This window comes from Calidris pugnax, unplaced genomic scaffold (genome assembly GCF_001431845.1).
Source record: "Calidris pugnax isolate Ruff unplaced genomic scaffold, ASM143184v1 scaffold111, whole genome shotgun sequence".
Lineage (NCBI taxonomy): Eukaryota > Metazoa > Chordata > Aves > Charadriiformes > Scolopacidae > Calidris > Calidris pugnax.
In genome coordinates this window covers 4638595-4655197 of record NW_015090872.1, presented here as the reverse complement: position 1 = coordinate 4655197, position 16603 = coordinate 4638595, and the positions used below count along the sequence as shown (strand labels likewise).

General features: G+C 48.4%; 1 protein-coding gene and 1 long non-coding RNA gene across 3 annotated transcripts; both read left to right on the top strand.

Annotated features, from left to right (window-relative positions):
• The first annotated feature begins 69 nt into the window (after positions 1 to 69).
• On the top strand, positions 70 to 2128 carry LOC106890218. Its single transcript, XR_001412477.1, has 2 exons — positions 70 to 294; positions 1513 to 2128. It is a non-coding gene; the product is annotated as an uncharacterized LOC106890218 (long non-coding RNA).
• A 2469-nt stretch (positions 2129 to 4597) lies between these two features.
• COPS7B (COP9 signalosome subunit 7B) lies at positions 4598 to 15681 on the top strand. 2 transcript variants are annotated; one of them, XM_014946014.1, is made up of 7 exons: positions 4598 to 4607; positions 7542 to 7717; positions 8948 to 9023; positions 10576 to 10664; positions 11231 to 11433; positions 12729 to 12834; positions 14304 to 15681. In XM_014946014.1, the coding sequence occupies exons 2-7, from the start codon at positions 7556 to 7558 to the stop codon at positions 14460 to 14462; spliced, it is 795 nt and encodes a 264-aa protein (XP_014801500.1). In that variant the 5' UTR covers positions 4598 to 4607; positions 7542 to 7555; the 3' UTR covers positions 14463 to 15681. The 2 variants fall into 2 exon arrangements, with proteins under 2 accessions (XP_014801500.1, XP_014801499.1); XM_014946013.1 differs by lacking the exon at positions 4598 to 4607 and adding an exon at positions 5294 to 5411.
• The last annotated feature ends 922 nt before the right edge of the window (positions 15682 to 16603 follow it).

Here is a 16603-nt window from a genome sequence, read left to right as displayed (position 1 = left end):
GGCCGGGGGGAGGGAGCGGCGAGGAGGGACTGTGGGGGTAGTCGAAGGGGCGAGAAGCCGCCCCAGGCCCGGTCAGCAGCCGCCCGACGGCAACCCCACCCGGGGGAGGCCGCCGGGGCTGTGGGGGCGCTTCTCCACAGGCGGGCAGGGCTGGCAGGGCCCTCGGGCTGCTTGCCCAGCCGTGAATTTGGGTAGTACCCGGGTCCTCGCTGTGTTCAGACCCGGAGCATCCTCTGCATGTGCCGAGGCTGGAGCTAACGGGACCAGCGTTGTGGAGAAAGTTTAAAATAAATGGTATGTTTCCCCTGGAACAAAAGCAGCCTTCTTCATACTGCAGAAATGTGGCCTTTGTGTAGCCAAGTAGTTTGTGGGGGAAAGTCTCGGGTTCATTAGTGCATCCCACAAGCCAGGCCGTTGTTTAAGATGAGCACGACAAATTAACTCCTCTGTTAACAATCTGAGCGCAGCTAATACAAGGCATTAATAAATCATGAGGAAAATAAAGGTAGCAGTTGTAATCCAGGCTCGGAACAGGACCAATGAATGATCGTTCATGGCTCCCCCTGCCTCCAAATCAGCCACTGTACAAACGAGGAGAACATGAACATTAATAAAGGTCGCATTTAATGCATAAGGACAAGGCCGCTGCCGGTATAACCAATAAGAGATCTTGCTAATAAAAGTAGGTAGCGTTTATTTCCCTGATGTATGTGACCCACGCTCAGTTCCACACCATCAGTTGAAAAGTGTATGAACAGATCATTTTGAATCTGGGCAGAGTGCCAGGGGTACGCTATGCTAATATATATCTATCTTTTATTAAGAGTCCTTCCTGGGTTTTAGATGCGCTATGTAATTATGTGCTATCTAAAGAAGAGGGACTGAAGATCACCAAGGAGAAAGGACTGATGGGGATAAAAGGCGAGCAAGAAAAAAAAAAGCAGACTTGAATGAGGCAGAAACAAATGGTTGTGCGTGGGGGAAGAGCCTGCCAGGTGGAAGAGTGACACGCTGGTTTACTCAAGACATAAGGAACTCAATCCTGCCTCTGTTCAGGCTCCTTAGAGATGAAGGAGCCAGATGGATGTTGCAGCGAGGAGCTCTTCCAGCGTTGAAGGGATTCTGTAACACTGGGGTAGGAGTGTTTCCAGAATTTAGAGTTGAGGCCTTTGTGCTTTCTGGTCAAATCTCAGAGTTCCCAAATTCACCTTGTTGTGGGGGGAAGCACAGGTTTCTTGTTTTTCAACTTCTGAAAATCACAAAGGAGGTCATGGCAGAAGTGTAAAGTTCTTGTAACTGCTCTGGGCATGAGCAGCAGTGGAACGCGTGACACCGTAACTCAGAGTGTGACAGAAACCCTGGGATCTCTCTCCTTTTAAAATCCTTTGGCTGCATTAACACAAATGACACCTTTGAGGACATCGTCTTTCCAATCTGCTTACAAGAAAGTTGTTGTAAGTCTTGCTATCCCTTGCTGCCATTTTGTACTGAAAAATTCACCTTTGCTTTCAGATCTCTGGCAGGTGTGACAGTTTCTGAGCTGCTGTTGCAGGTGAGAAGACGCCTCCAGCCTGCTTTCTGCTTCCCCAGAAGCTGTTGTCTCAAGGTGCAGATACACTGATCTGGAGAAACACCAGCTTGTTTAACTGGGAAATGGTTTCATAAGCTAGGGCTTCATCCCACCCCACACTTGATGGAAGGGGTTGTATAAATGCGTATCTGCAATGACTCAGACACACACCTCTGCTGGCCTGGCCAAGTGCAAGGTTGAGTGTCCAGCTTAGTCTCTGGATCCTGTGGAACGTGGAGAGCTCGATAGCTTCTTCAGCAGAGCATGGGAGCTCCCATCACCCCGTGTTCTGGAAATGTGTGCTGGCAGCTGCGGGGGTCAGAAGCCTGGAAGGAGAGAGGATAAACGGATGATGCACAGTGAAAGCACGCACAGATGAGGAACGAAACTGCACCCAGAACTGTGTTAACATTTATGTGGCTCAGCTTTTCCCTAGAGCTACTGGCCATTTGGTCATGTGCAGATGCACCTGCTCCTGCTCTAACATGGCCGTGGTGCCAACAGTTGATTTCATTTTGCTTTAAGTTGGTTGAGAAGTAAAGCTATTACAGAACCAAATCCTAGCCCTGGTAGCTAAATCTAGCTTAGGTATGATTTCTGAATGTAATGTCTATTATTTGGGTTACTGGTAAGGTCCTGTGTTGTCCTAATGTATCTCTTACCACAAGAGGTTTTGATTTAAACCACCTTATTTATGAAAGTTAAGGAAAATATAAGAAACACTAAGATACCTACATTCACTGTTGGCCCTCTCCTTGGTGAGGCTGGGTGGTAATTTTCTTGCCAATGACACATGAGAATTGGAACTTTAGGAGAGGAAGAACCTGCTCCAGAATTGTGTCCCAGGGCACCGGGAGGTGCACAACTACAAGGGACAAAGCTGGTGCCGCTGGGTGCTGAAGAGCCTGAAGAACCAGACAACAAACTCAGTGTGATGGAAGCTGCAGGACAGAGGGGTGTCACTGTACATTAATCACATCCTTCCTGGTCTCTGTCCCTTACAGGTGACTTTGCAGCCTCATGTCTTGGCTTCTGACTGAAAGAAACCGTGTTCTCAAAGTCACTCTCTGAGGCTTCATGGTCCCACTGCTTGGAGAGAGTACTCCGGATTTATGGTTTCTTTTCTCAGGCAATGCAGGGAAATAAGGTGAATTATCTGCTGCCTAAAAGGGACCTGGATTGCGGAATCACAAGGGGAAGAGATGGGGTGAGTCAAGAGATAATGCCAACATTAAAAGATAAAATGGATTAACATCTCCTTGCACGCAGAAAGCTGCGTGGGTGGAGCAAAAGGTTGCAATAGCAGTTTAAAAGGGGATGAGACAGCTGGTCATCCTCGTATTTTTCTCTTAAAAGAAAGAGAAATCCATTCCAAAAGCTGAGTTTAGCTGACGCTACCCTGCAAAGTCCATGACAGCCAGCCGGGCTGGCTGGCTGGCTGCTGTCAGGAGGTGTCAGGACAACCTGACTAAAAGACCCTTCTGGCTGACCTTCCTGGGGCTAACACAGCTGATTTTCACCTGCAGGCTCCACCAAGAGGCTGCAAAAATGATCCATTGGGAAATAGCTCACAATCCTGTATTTCCATTTCTATTTCAGCCCGGGATCTCAGCTTTAACGAGTCTTGAGACAAATGAGGCCACACGCTGCTTGCCCAAGGCAACTGTTCCGGCGTGTCTGCAGGGTGACATGAACCATGGTAGAAGGCCTGTTTAGGGTGTGATTAAAGAGGTAATTCTTCCTCCTCATGAAGATGAGATCTAAGCGTGGCTTAAGTAAATTACTGAACGGCTTGTTATAGCCCTGGCTGAGTTCCCTTGCTGCGCAGAGCCTAGTTTTTTACATCCAATTTGCCGTGAAGCCCAGAGTGTCACAGCAGCCTCCCAACACCTGCACCTCTGCGCTTGCCTGACACCCCTTCTCTGGAAGGTGGGACCCCGGGGACCCGCTGCGGGTGGCTCTGAGGCGCAGGATAAGCGCCATCAGTTTTCCTAAGTTTCTGATGTTTCATCCCCTGAAAGCTCACCCCTCCTGTCAGTGCCAGTCCACAGTTTGATCTTCAGGGACTAGATGACTGAAGGCCAGAAGCACTTTGCTCTGGACTGGAGAATTTTTAATAGAAGCCCGCTTTATTCACCGTGTGGGACAGATGAGCGTACAGTCCTTGGGGAGGGAAAAAACCCCAAAAGCCCTCCTGTTTCCACCCCTGCTCTTCTACCCCCTCAACAGCCTTTGGGCTCCTGGTCTGTGTCCTGGAGAGAAGCTCAACCCCTCCAGCTCCCTGCCTGTTCGCCCACATCTCACGCTGAGCTCTGCCCTTTGGTTGGGCCATTTTTCTGTGGAGTTTAAAATCACTTCCAGCACCTTTGTGATCTTTTACCCCATCTTTTTATTCCATTTGCACCCCAGAAGCTGGCAGGACAGAGGCCTCCATCATCCCGCCCTGGGCAACCAATGGCCCCAGTTCAACTTCTCAGGTGTATCCTGGTTCTTGCCATAGAAAGGGAAGGTTTGCTCCCCTGTGAAGGGTGAGAGGTGAAGGACTCGAAAGAGGAGTGGGACCTGTTCCTGTCTAACAGAAGGTACCATCAGAACAAAGAACACATGGCAGCATGGCCTTTTGATGGTGGCCCCTTGGCATGGGTCATTTCAGAGCACAAAAACCCCGCCACGGCACCTCACCTCCCTCAAAGCGAGAGGCAGACGCTTCACTTGCTGTAATTACACACTTTTTTGGGATGGGGAGAGGTGGCATTTGCTGAGGGGGCGGCTGAGGGGGACCCGCCGCGGCACAGCCAGCCTGCCGCCCCCTGCTCTGGGGGATCGGGAGGGGGGGCCCAGCCGCCAACGGGCGTGCCTCGGGCCCGGTTGCCGGGCGATGCCGGTGCTGGGGCCCAGCGGCGGAACCTTCCGAGCGCGGCCGCGCGTTCCGGGGGAAGGAGCCGCGCGCGGGACACCGGCGCCGCCATCATGGCGGCCTGAGGCGCGGCGAGCACGGCGCCGGGAGCCGCCGGGCGGGGAGGCCGTGAGCGGAGAGGTAACAGCAGGGAAAGGAGGAGCCGTCGCCCGCCTACCCTGTCCGTCCTTCTCTCCCTCAGCGCACCGGCTCTTTTCCTTCCCTTCCCCGCTCCGCGGCCGCGTCTCGGCGCTGCCCGGCGTGCGGGTCCCTGAGCGGCGAGCGGGGAGCGGGGCGGCGGTGAGGGGCGAGAGAGGGCCCCGCGGCGGGACCCTGGGTAAATCGCCCCCTGCGGCGGGGCTCGGCCCGCCCGGTGCGGCCCGAGGGCTCAGCCGGGGGTCTGTGGGGACGGGAGGGCCGGGGGGCCTGGCTGCCTCCCCGCCGCCCGCCTCCCTCCCGTGGGGTCTGCTTGCCGTGGAGCCCCCTCAGAGGCCTTAGAGGCGTACCGGGGGCGGCGGGGGGGGAGAGCCGGTGTTATCCCCGTGTGTGGGTTGTTGAAGATTTCGGGCGAGCTCCGTTAAAGTGCCTTCCATTTGTGTTTCAGTCAGTTCTCAGCAGGGTGAGCTGGTTGCGGGACTTTTTTGGGATGGGGAGAGGTGGCATTTGCTGAGGGGGCGGCTGAGGGGGACCCGCCGCGGCACAGCCAGCCTGCCGCCCCCTGCTCTGGGGGATCGGGAGGGGGGGCCCAGCCGCCAACGGGCGTGCCTCGGGCCCGGTTGCCGGGCGATGCCGGTGCTGGGGCCCAGCGGCGGAACCTTCCGAGCGCGGCCGCGCGTTCCGGGGGAAGGAGCCGCGCGCGGGACACCGGCGCCGCCATCATGGCGGCCTGAGGCGCGGCGAGCACGGCGCCGGGAGCCGCCGGGCGGGGAGGCCGTGAGCGGAGAGGTAACAGCAGGGAAAGGAGGAGCCGTCGCCCGCCTACCCTGTCCGTCCTTCTCTCCCTCAGCGCACCGGCTCTTTTCCTTCCCTTCCCCGCTCCGCGGCCGCGTCTCGGCGCTGCCCGGCGTGCGGGTCCCTGAGCGGCGAGCGGGGAGCGGGGCGGCGGTGAGGGGCGAGAGAGGGCCCCGCGGCGGGACCCTGGGTAAATCGCCCCCTGCGGCGGGGCTCGGCCCGCCCGGTGCGGCCCGAGGGCTCAGCCGGGGGTCTGTGGGGACGGGAGGGCCGGGGGGCCTGGCTGCCTCCCCGCCGCCCGCCTCCCTCCCGTGGGGTCTGCTTGCCGTGGAGCCCCCTCAGAGGCCTTAGAGGCGTACCGGGGGCGGCGGGGGGGGAGAGCCGGTGTTATCCCCGTGTGTGGGTTGTTGAAGATTTCGGGCGAGCTCCGTTAAAGTGCCTTCCATTTGTGTTTCAGTCAGTTCTCAGCAGGGTGAGCTGGTTGCGGGGAGAGCAGCGTGGTAGGTCCCGGTGACACGGCTGGGGTCGCAACAGCAGCACGGTTGTCTGAAGGCAAGCTTAGAAAGGGGCAAAAAAAATCGGCTTTCCTTTCCTAGTGGGGCATGGGTAAAGCCCATCAGTCTTTTGTAATGTTACACACCAACATGTGTTTTGGTTACCTGGGAGGGAGGACAGCGGCTTGGGAACGGTGAAATCTGGATTTCATTCCCAGCTCAGTCACTTCATGCGCTCTCCTGAGAAAATGGGCTGTCCTCTGTGTCTGCTCCTTAGCTGTGAGCAGGGAGATTAGTACTGATGTACCCTCGGGTGTATTAGGAAGCCTCATTGAGAGTTATTGTCTTGCAGGGCTTTTTCAGCCGAAACTGAGGTACTCTTCAGGTTCTTCTTCTTCTTTGATGAAAAGAATCCCAAAGAGACTTTACACTGAGAACGAAGAAATCTGTGCGCAGAGAGTGCAAAAGATTGCCCGCTCAGATTGAGACCGTTTGTACCTGCAGGTGTAATAGACTGGAGTAAAGTGTATTTTTAGAAGTTGACTAATAGAGGAAGCCAGTTCTGTTGCCTTCACAAGTCTTAATTTGGTTAGGTATGGCAAAACAGTGCAAACATCTGTGTGACTGTACCACCCCCAGGAGGGCAGATGTGGTCCCAGTGATCACACAGAATGATACAGGTTCTCTGGTGTCTGGTTTTCTTTACCAGAGTAAAGGTTACATGCTATACTTGAGAATTATCTGATACAAACATAACACAAAAAAACCCCTTATCTGCTAAGTTCTTTGTTTGGTGTCTGAATAATATGCTTCGGAAGCCTTTTTTTTTTTTTAGTTGTTTGTAAACAAGTAACTGATTTTGTTGAACTTGTTAATAAATAGTGGTTTACGTTTCAAAAGCAACTTGTTGGTGCTGGGAGACAACATGCACACCAGAAATGTCAGGCAGCAGCTGAAGACAAAGATCTCTCTTTATGGGGACTTAAATAGAGCCTTTGTAGAAAGGATGTTTTTATCACTTCAGCTTTCCAGTTTACCCAAACCACTTTAACTGTGTAATGTAGACTGATAAGCTACTTATAGGCCACAATTATTTTTGCCTTTTAGGCTCAGAAGGCAATAGGAATTATGGAAGCATGTTTATCTATAGCTGATGTCAAAGGAAAAGGTACTATTTGCGGGTCTACAGGCTGGATCAGTTCTTCAGAGAGAATTGTTAGTTGCTATTTTGATGCTGTGTAATGAGGAAAGAGGAAGTCTTAGCTGGCCTCTAATAGACATAATAATAAACACCTTTGCAGTTGGCATTATTTGGCAGCATCGGTAGAAGGAAAAATCTGAAAACAGCATGGAATCTGGACTTTCCTACTAGCAGGAGTAGGTCTTTTTAGGGAACTGACCAGACAGTCTGCAGAAATTTTGACCAGATACTGTGTGAATCATTTTTGCTCCCCAGATAAATCAGGAGTCGAACCTGCTGGGTTCCTGGCGTGCCCTCTGAATGCTGATGAAAAACCTGGCTCTGCTGACACCAAAACGTTACTATGCCGAGCGTACCTTCTGATCCACTGCCAGACAGAATTCAGCAGAGGAGAAAGGATGCATTAATACCATGTTCTTTTGTTGACAGATTTAAAACCTAGAATGGCAGGAGAACAGAAACCGTCCTGCAATCTTCTAGAGCAGTTTATTTTACTCGCCAAAGGTACAAGTGGCTCAGCTCTGACTGCTCTTATAAACCAAGTGCTGGAGGCTCCTGGGGTTTACGTCTTTGGAGAGCTGTTGGAGTTAACAAATGTGCAAGAGGTAAGAGATGAGTTTCTATCCTAACACCCCTTCTGCACTCCCAGTATAAGGGATCCCCAGAAGTTTCCACGGATGGCCTGCATATGAAATTTCTGTGCCAAGAGGGGCCTGGTGTGACTTACCTTGCTTCTGAGATGTTTGTGTATGAGACATTGATGTTGCTTTTGCCTGTATATATGAGACATTAAAAAATACCTATATAAAGCTTTGCTACCTTGATGCGATTGCTAATAGAGCAAAAACCTGGCAGCAGCACAGAAACAATTTTAAGAAGGTGCCTAGCCAGCCAACAACAACAAAAAAATTCCCTTTCTACTCTGTCATTGTCCTGGAAAGCATAACTTCAGTGCTCTCCATTAGTCTTTGTGAACAGATGTCTAGTGTATCAGGCCTGGGTGGTTACCAAATCCAAACCGTTTCAAATCAAGGTGCAGAGTAAGTTCCAGAGCTTTTCATGGGAATGGCTCGCCAGCACCCCTCTCTACTGCAATGAGGGAATCTCAGTGCGTATCTCTGCAGGTGGGGTAATGTGGCATACAGCAAGTTTGGCTTTCTAAACGAGCTCTTAGAGATGCTGAAAAAATGCCTCTGTGGTTATTCAGCATCAAGTCACAACTATGTTTTTTTTTTCCTGGATCTATGTGCAGCAAAAGGTATTAAGAAAACCCCACTCAATAAAAATCACTGCTTGGTGCTGCAGTTATTCCAGGGAATTTTTTTTTGCATGGGAGGGGTGTGCCATTACTTTCAAATGCACTCAACTTAAAATGTTCTATCTTGCTTTGCTTTGAAGTTTTGGTGGCTCTGCAGATGAGCTGTCTTAGCTTTCCCAGCAATAGCAAGGATGCTGAACCAACCAACGCCATTGTCCGCTTGCTTGCCACACGATGAGAAGAGCTGACCCTGTAGGTTGTCAGCTGAAATTGAGTCACCTTTTTCTTTTACCTCCTGAGGTGCTGCACAAAGCAGGTGACAGTCCAAACTGTAGTTAAGTTTTGGTGTATAGAAATGGCTGGATCATCTTAATTCTGAAACTGCTGGAATTTGCTGCTGCTCATGAGGCCTTAAAGATCTTGACATCTTGAGGCCTTTAAGATCTGGACATAATTGCTTTTCTGGGTACTACTTGTCCTATGTACGTTTAAAACATGCTCTGGAGAAGTTGCCTACCGGCATCATATTGACTATTACACTGTTACATGGAATTTTTTTTGTTCTCTTCCCATCCAGCTTGCTGAAGGGTCTAATGCTGCTTATTTCAAGTTGCTGAACCTGTTTGCTTACGGCACGTACCCAGACTATGTAGGTAAGAGCCTGCCACCTGTTTGTGGAGTGTGAGACTGGGTCACCCTTTGGAATTGTCAGAGGCAGCTCTTTGCTTTCTTGTGTTACCTGCTGTAGTGTAGCTGGGTGAAAGTGTCCAAGAACAGAATTTGCTTGGGAGGACAATTGTTTGTAGGGAGTCTTTGGGTTATATGTGCTTTTTGATTGCTAAAATTTGAAGGAAGGGCTGGAGACTATGGAGACTATGGTGTCTTACTGGTTTGGGTTGGACTGAAGCTGGATTGAATTGGTCTATAGCGGTCTTCGTTCATGTTCACCGGCCGCTTACTTCTGCAGAGTGCAATTTCGGACATCTCTTTTGAAATTTAGATGACAGTGCTTATGGAAGCTGCAGAAAACTTAGATAAAATTGTTCTGCATTATTTATAAAAAACCTCTATGGGTTGTGGGATAACCTTTTATTCTGTGATGGCATTGCTGCAACAAAATTAAGCATTTCTTAGCAAGAATACAAATTGAAATAACGACTTCTATTCAGCTTCATGAGGACTATGTGTGAATCATCTTAGTATCTGTCGGGGTGTGCTTTTATCTCTGGTGCTTATGCTTCCATTCTGGTACAATTTAATACTTCATTTGTGGGTAGCAGCCTAATCCAGACCATTACAGAGCGTGACAAATAATTCTGTCATAGTGCTGGCTATCACTGTGGTGGATGAGCTCTCTAGTTCCTGTAAGGAGAAGTGGCATCCATAAGTGCAAGGACTGGAAATTCCAGTGGCTGTGGAGCAACATGAGCCTCATGAATTCTGTGACTGATTAGAGGATGTGTTTGCTGTGCCATGGGTCTTATGTCCCAGCATGTGACAGTACAGTTTGTTCTTTTTCTAGTGAAGAAAGGGGCGGGGGGTGGAAAGTAGTCAAAATGTAGAGCATTGAATGAGGTGGGATGGATGGGAGAACTTGAGTGGCCCTGAAACACTAATTTCCATTAAAGTGGATATTTTAAAGAGTTTCTTTGCTCTGGAAAGCTGCCAGTTTCCTTTCTGTTTTTAAATATTCATGAGGCACATGAATATAATGCAATGACAGTGAGGCCATATAAGTATCTAGAGTAATAATTTCTCCTTTCTTCCTTAGCCTGGTACTTTACAGTTTCAACCCTAAATTCTGCAGTTCTTCAGAGAAATAAGACCAGTGGTATTTACAACCAGATCAGCAAGGGGGGGGAAGATTTTATTCTGTCAGCTCATTAATGAAATAAAGCATCGACCAACCATTTTGTCAGGACACCACTTGTGTAGATGTGAATTACGTTCTATTTCCAAAACCAGAATTACGCAAGAAGCAGAGAAAAATAGAATTGCCAATGTGTTTTTTAACTTTTCCTGTCTCTCCCTGGGTGTGCCAATCTGTCATGAGCAGCAGCTCTCTCTGCTCACCAGAATCCCCCAGTAGTTGGAGGAGTTCAGCCTTTTGGGGTTTAGTGCAGTGTAACTAGCCTGAAATTTTGCAGCCTGGATTATATAATTCTTGAAGGAAAGTCCTGTATCTTTTCTTTTTAACATTAACAGCAAACAAAGATAACCTGCCTGAATTAACGGCGACTCAGAAAAACAAGCTGAAACACTTGACCATTGTAAGCCTGGCTTCCAGAATGAAGGTAAAGTACACAGTGTAGCAAAACAGTCGTCTTTTTGTTTGGTTTTGAAAATAACGTTGATTTCATAGCATTGGAGTTGCATTGCACTGCATGAGTAGTCATAAAAAACTCCTGCAACTGGGAAGGTACTTGTGATGTAGAGGTAATTTGGAATATTAACTTAGTGGACTTTAATGGATGAGAGGTGGGGGTATCTGAACTGCCATGCAAGTTGGTCATAAGGGCTGGAAACTTCGTATGGCTTCTTTTGCTGCTGCAGATGGAGAATAATTCTTACAAACACTGACTTCTTGTTCTGGAGAAAAATAATCAACTCTCTTAATTTCTTCTACAATCCTGTTACCTTTTTCTTCCAGAACGTGCCATGTCAAAGCTTCTAGAATTACCAAAGTTATGTCAGAATATTACATAGCCCAGCAACAGGCGTTTGTTCTGCCACGCTCCCTCACTGCTGTACCTGCAGGCTAAAGTGTAGGATACAATAAACATTTGGGTTTCAGATTTAGCTGTATTTTGAGATTTTGGCTCTAGGACTGTTAACTTATTCTTGGACTTGCTGTTTTTAGTGCATTCCCTATTCTGTGTTGCTGAAGGACCTGGATATGAGGAATCTGAGGGAGCTGGAAGACCTGATTATTGAAGCGGTTTATACAGATATTATCCAGGGGAAGTTGGATCAACGAAACCAGGTGCTAGAGGTGGATTTTTGTATCGGCAGAGACATTCAGAAGAAGGACATCAGTAACATTGTCAAAACACTCCAAGAATGGTGAGGCAGTCTCTCCACCTTCCTTGTGCCTTGTACGTAGCTTGTCCTGTCTTTTTCTTACTCCTTAAAGTTTCAAGTGCTGGCGCAACTTCACCATGATCCATTAATCAGGAGTCTTATGCTGTAAGTAGGCACTTGGAAGAGTAGTCTGTTGGACAAGTTTTCCAATATCCTATCTAGGATTCAATTTATGTTACGTATCGTGTCGAACTATAGTAGGTCTTGTGATTCTGCTCTCACTGTGGCTTTTACACAGCAGAACCCTACCGAGGACTTAAGGCCTTTTCAAACAGACTTGCCACGCTGGACTCATGGTCTTATGGTGGGAGCTGCTCCCCTTTCTGCTGTTACACTCGATAACAAAACCAGAACTGTCTGTTACTTTTCAGGCTTTTTCAACTGTGATGAGAACTGCATGTGCAAATTCTAGAGAATCGCAACTCTTAGGAGGGGGTGTCTCTTCAAGTTTTAAGTTTCAAATGCCTTTGTTTGCCTCCTTTTTGTTCCTGCAAATGCAGGCTTCATGTAACCATATGGGGACTGTGGTACTATCTTTTTGTACCTTTGCCAGGAAGCTGCTTCTCATCTTTTTGTGGGATTCCCTTCCCACCCAAAGAAATTCCTCTGTAGACTGTGGAGCCTGTGGCAGGTTCTGAGCTGACTGGGAATTGCTTTCTAGTTGCTATGGTAATGGGTGCATGAAAAGAAATTAAACTGCTGGACAAATATTGCTGTCCTGCGGTGGGGGCAGGTTTTTTGCCTCTTTACTCCAATTCCCTCAATCCCATCTCAGCGGGAGGGCTCTGGCAGCTTCTAGGACCTTAGAACATGGTTTGGAAGGTAACAATGAACCCACTGCCGATTCCCTTTCTGTCTTCTCCCATTACAGTATCTGTGTTGGAGGAGCGCTCTTGTCTTTTGAACTCTTAACAAGCAGGGGGACTCTCTCAATCTGCCTTTTTTTGTTTAATTTTAAAATTTTACTTACTTTTGAAAAATGTGGGTTGCATCCCTGTTTAAGCAGTAATTCTGATTGAAAAGGAAGTTGAAAATGCATTGAACCTGCACTTACTTTTTGATGGGCAGGTGAGAGTAACACAGAGTAGCTAAAAATTGCTGTGAAATACATTGGGTAAACAGCAAAGCTGCTTCTTGCCAGGTTTTCGGAACTCTGATTTTTAAGTAGAAAGTATAAATTTCATAGTAAACTTATGGGCAAGCATGTCTTTTCAAATTGTGTAGCTGAGCTGCTCTGCAGAGAACTCATAACCACTGTTTGACGTTGTATCGTGCAGGTGTGACGGTTGCGAAGCGGTTCTGTTAGGAATTGAGCAGCAAGTACTTAGAGCCAACCAATACAAAGAGAACCATCACCGAACTCAACAGCAGGTAGAGATGGAGGTGAGTACAGAGGCACTTCAGACTGCTCTGCGCTTTCTGATAAATGTGTGTTTGTTTACTGAAGAAAATAATCTGGTAACACCTGGTTAATGGTCACGGCTTCTCTGAAGTAGGGTAGCAATCATGCAAATCAGATGTGCTGGTTTGGGTTAGGAAGAAAACACATCTGCTTCCATGTGCCACTGCAAACATCAAATTTGCCCATTCTGAGCAGGTTGGAAGTTTTCTTTATAATCTTTTATAAATCTAGGCTAGGTGGCTGCACTAGCTATGGTTTCCTGAATTGATCTGTTAGGAAAAGCGTGCTTTTAACAGAGCTTGGATGGAACTGTGTTCCTTTTGTACAAGGCAAGCAGGAAGGAAAAACCAGCTCACTTTGTTTTAAACCCGAAGGTGTATGTAACAAAAATCTCTCGAGTCTCATTGCTTTTGCAAAAAGTGCCCTCAGCAGGTTCCTTCGAGGTCTTTCTCTTGGGGTCAAGTTGAGCCACCAAGACGGGGCTCTGACCCGCTCCCTTGGGCAGCGTGACCCGGGAGCTCCTGCCCCTGCTGCCTTTGCAGCTGGGCAGTAGATGGCAGCACGGGCACGCCATTTTAGCCTCTGCTGATGTGTATTTACTTGTGAGAGCAAATCTTGGCTAATACAGCTGTAAAGGTGAAAATGGTCCTCCTGAGACACTTGCTCAGGGTTTATTTCTTGCAGAGTGCTGCATCCCTGCAGGTTTACGTCTGCCTTCTGAAGCGGCACATGCTTGGCGGCTTGATTGGCATCTGTAGCGGATGTGGCTCGCCAGATGCCTTTGACCTGGAGCTGGCACACCTGACTCCTAAACTTGTTTTGGCCTGTGGGATTTTTTTAAGGTTTGCTCATTGTATTTCTGGTGAGCCCTACTGGGTTCCAGGGGACAGAGCATGGTGCCTGGTGCTGTGTCTTTCCTTTTCAGCCAGAGTAGCAGAAGCACTACTGCTGCCTCCTACAAAACCAGTTTCTGTTCCCACTTTTAGCAAATATCCGTGGCTCAGGCAGCCAGCTAGGCCAAATGGCATTTTCCATTTTCAAGAGCTGTCCTAAGTGTAAGTTTGTTCCTTTCACAATCTCCTTTGTCCTTCCTGCTTCTGGGCCAACAGAATGGTAGGATTGCTGCCTTCTGCACCAAGGCAGTAGTCGGTCCCTCCAGTGAGCTGGAAAAGTGGTGCAATACTGTGCCATTGTCTCTTAGGGAAAAAAAAAGTCATCTCTAGCTATTCTGTATTGGACCTAGACTGGAAATATTAACAACTTCTGGCTCTAAGTGAGGATGAAACATTACCTTTAATAAACTCAAGTGCAGAACATGTTTCTGGTGGGAGAGTTTATTTTATAATCTGTGCTCTGTACTCCAGGAGTTTTTCCAATATGTTTATGAACAGAGTTTCTGCTGCAAGGGGAGGAAGAAGCAGGTGCTGATTCATTGTCTCTTCTTGGCCAGGTCACAAACATAAAGAAAACATTAAAAGCTACAGCCTCGTCGTCGGCACAGGAGATGGAACAGCAGCTGGTAGAGCGAGAGTGCCCTCCACACACAGAACAAAGACAGCCCACAAAGAAGATGTCCAAAGTCAAAGGGCTGGTCTCCAGCCGTCACTAGAACATACCATCTAAATGTCATTCAGCTAGGAATGACAACAGGAGGAGCAAAAAAGGGCCTGCGTCTCCTTTTTCAGTGGGTTCTGGGCCAGTCCCTTCCAGGCTGGCGAATAAAAGCCCTGTTTGAATCCAGCTCCCAGTTAGCAGTACCTGGCTAAGTTACACTGTGCAGCCCCTATTAATTTCCAGGGTGTCCCTGTTGTGGTCCTGCAAAGGGGGGCTTATAAAAAGAGGGACTAACCAAAGTGGCAGGAAAAAAAAAAAGTATCTGTGGACAGTTTTGCTCCCTCCCAGCCAGTCTCATTGCTGCTTAACCTTGAGGAAGCTGCTGTACTAAATCAGATCTTGGGAAAACTTCTGTAGCAAGTGTCTGAATCCCAGGGTTGAAGTGTGGCTGCCAAAGCCAGGCTGGGAGCGAGGAAGCCATCAACACAGATCTTTTAATTGCCAAAGGGAGTGCAGAAAGGTTTCTAGGCCAGGAACTGCTTTACATGGAAGTCTTCAGCCTTTCCACTACCCCTGTCTATTTTAAACTGGGGTGAAATTCACACTACCTCGCTCTGTGAAGATGAGATCCAGTGCTGGGCTGTTTACTTAACTGTCTGTTTACTGCCCTTACTAAGCCCTTTAATCTCTCACAGATTTAAAGCACTGTTCTGCATCTCTGAGGCATCAATACAATAAGGAGGAAGCAGGCTGCTCTTTCGAGAGCCTTCCTTCTTGCAGGTGGTTAGGGGCATACTAGAAACCGTTCCTTCTGAATGTGATGTGACCTCCCAGAGCCGCTTGTGAGTTGTTTTCCCCCATTGGTACCTTCAAAGGGTAACGTGTTTGCTCTTCCTTGGGTGCTGGCAACAGTGGTCTGCATGGGAGAAGAGCCCCTTTAGCATTGTGGCAGGCTGGTGGCCCAGGACCCACTGGCAGGGGTCGCAGCAGCATCCCCTTGCTGAAGCAATGGACTTGACTAGTATTTCTGAATTTTGAACACTTTCAGGTTGTATTTTCCTCCATTTTTTTTGTACATTGTTGTGATTCTAAAGCATTTCAGCCTTTGTTTTGTGGTTTTTTTTATTTGTTACAGACTAACTTCAGGTGATTTGCACCTAGTTTGTCAAGGTGTGGGTTGTTTTTTTTTTTCTAAGGGGGAGGGTGGGGTCGGCATTGAAACAGCAATTCACAAAAAAGCACATTTTAGAAAAAAATTAAAAATGCTGATTTAATGTCAGAGTCTGGATTCTTGGCTTCGAGGCTGCTTTAGGCTCGTAGTCCTACAGCACTTGTTCACTTGAGCATTTACTTGATTCTTGATGTTACGTTGTCAGAAGGTCTGACTAATCTCCCCGGTGCATCCAGGAGGCAGTGAAGCGTTCTTCCCATTTTGTCAGCAGTTTATCTTTGTCCAAATTTGTGCAGAAGGATTTGTGGCAAAGCCAATAGCTGAGCCCAGTGTCCTGAGCCTGAACACCTTCGATGCCTGATTGTGGAAGTAGTTGTGCTCTCTTTTACGTCAGTTGATTCCTTCCTCTGGGTCTGGCAGACAACTGCTTTGTAGTTTGGCCCCTGCATTTCACTCCACTCCATGCTGTGAAGAGAAGGGCTTTCTGTGAGCAGGCAGGGGAGCAGTTTAAGCAGAGAACTGTGACAATGCTCCAGTCCTGCAGCCAGCTGTCACCTGCACTTGCTTGTGCAATGCACGTGCCTTCCTCTTAGTGCTACCAGAATTCATTGCCATCTGCGTGTTTTCAATCCTCGGTCACAGGACTTGTGCACTTGTGAAAGTGAATTCTTCTCCTGCAGTGCAGGCACACCAGCTTTTCATCTGGAGAGGTGGCTCTAAATGCCTCTCATCCAGTTGCCTCTGGGTCAAGTCTCTCGGTTTCTGATTCTTTGCCAGTTCTCTCTCCTCCTGGAAATGCTAGCCACAAAATTCATGGGGAAGGATGTTAAGTGAAAAAGCCCAGAGCACGAAGCCTTCCCCTATATCTCAAGGGAGCTGTTTCCCAAGCAGTGGCAGTTCTGGTTTCTGTACTGGCTTTTCCTGGCGTTTAACTGACAGCTTCTCGGGAGGTGTAGGTGGACTTTATGTACCCAAGGCTAATAGATCTGTGTGGTGGAGGTGGACTGAGTGTTTCTGGCTTCCCA

Bases quoted from the DNA above. Each gene is read 5' to 3' on its own strand.
- COPS7B (XM_014946014.1), top strand. From the start codon at position 7,556: ATGGCAGGAGAACAGAAACCGTCCTGCAATCTTCTAGAGCAGTTTATT. The intron at 11,434-12,728 runs GTGAGGCAGTCT...TGTATCGTGCAG, and splicing joins GTCAAAACACTCCAAGAATG to GTGTGACGGTTGCGAAGCGG. The intron at 12,835-14,303 runs GTGAGTACAGAG...CTTCTTGGCCAG, and splicing joins AACAGCAGGTAGAGATGGAG to GTCACAAACATAAAGAAAAC.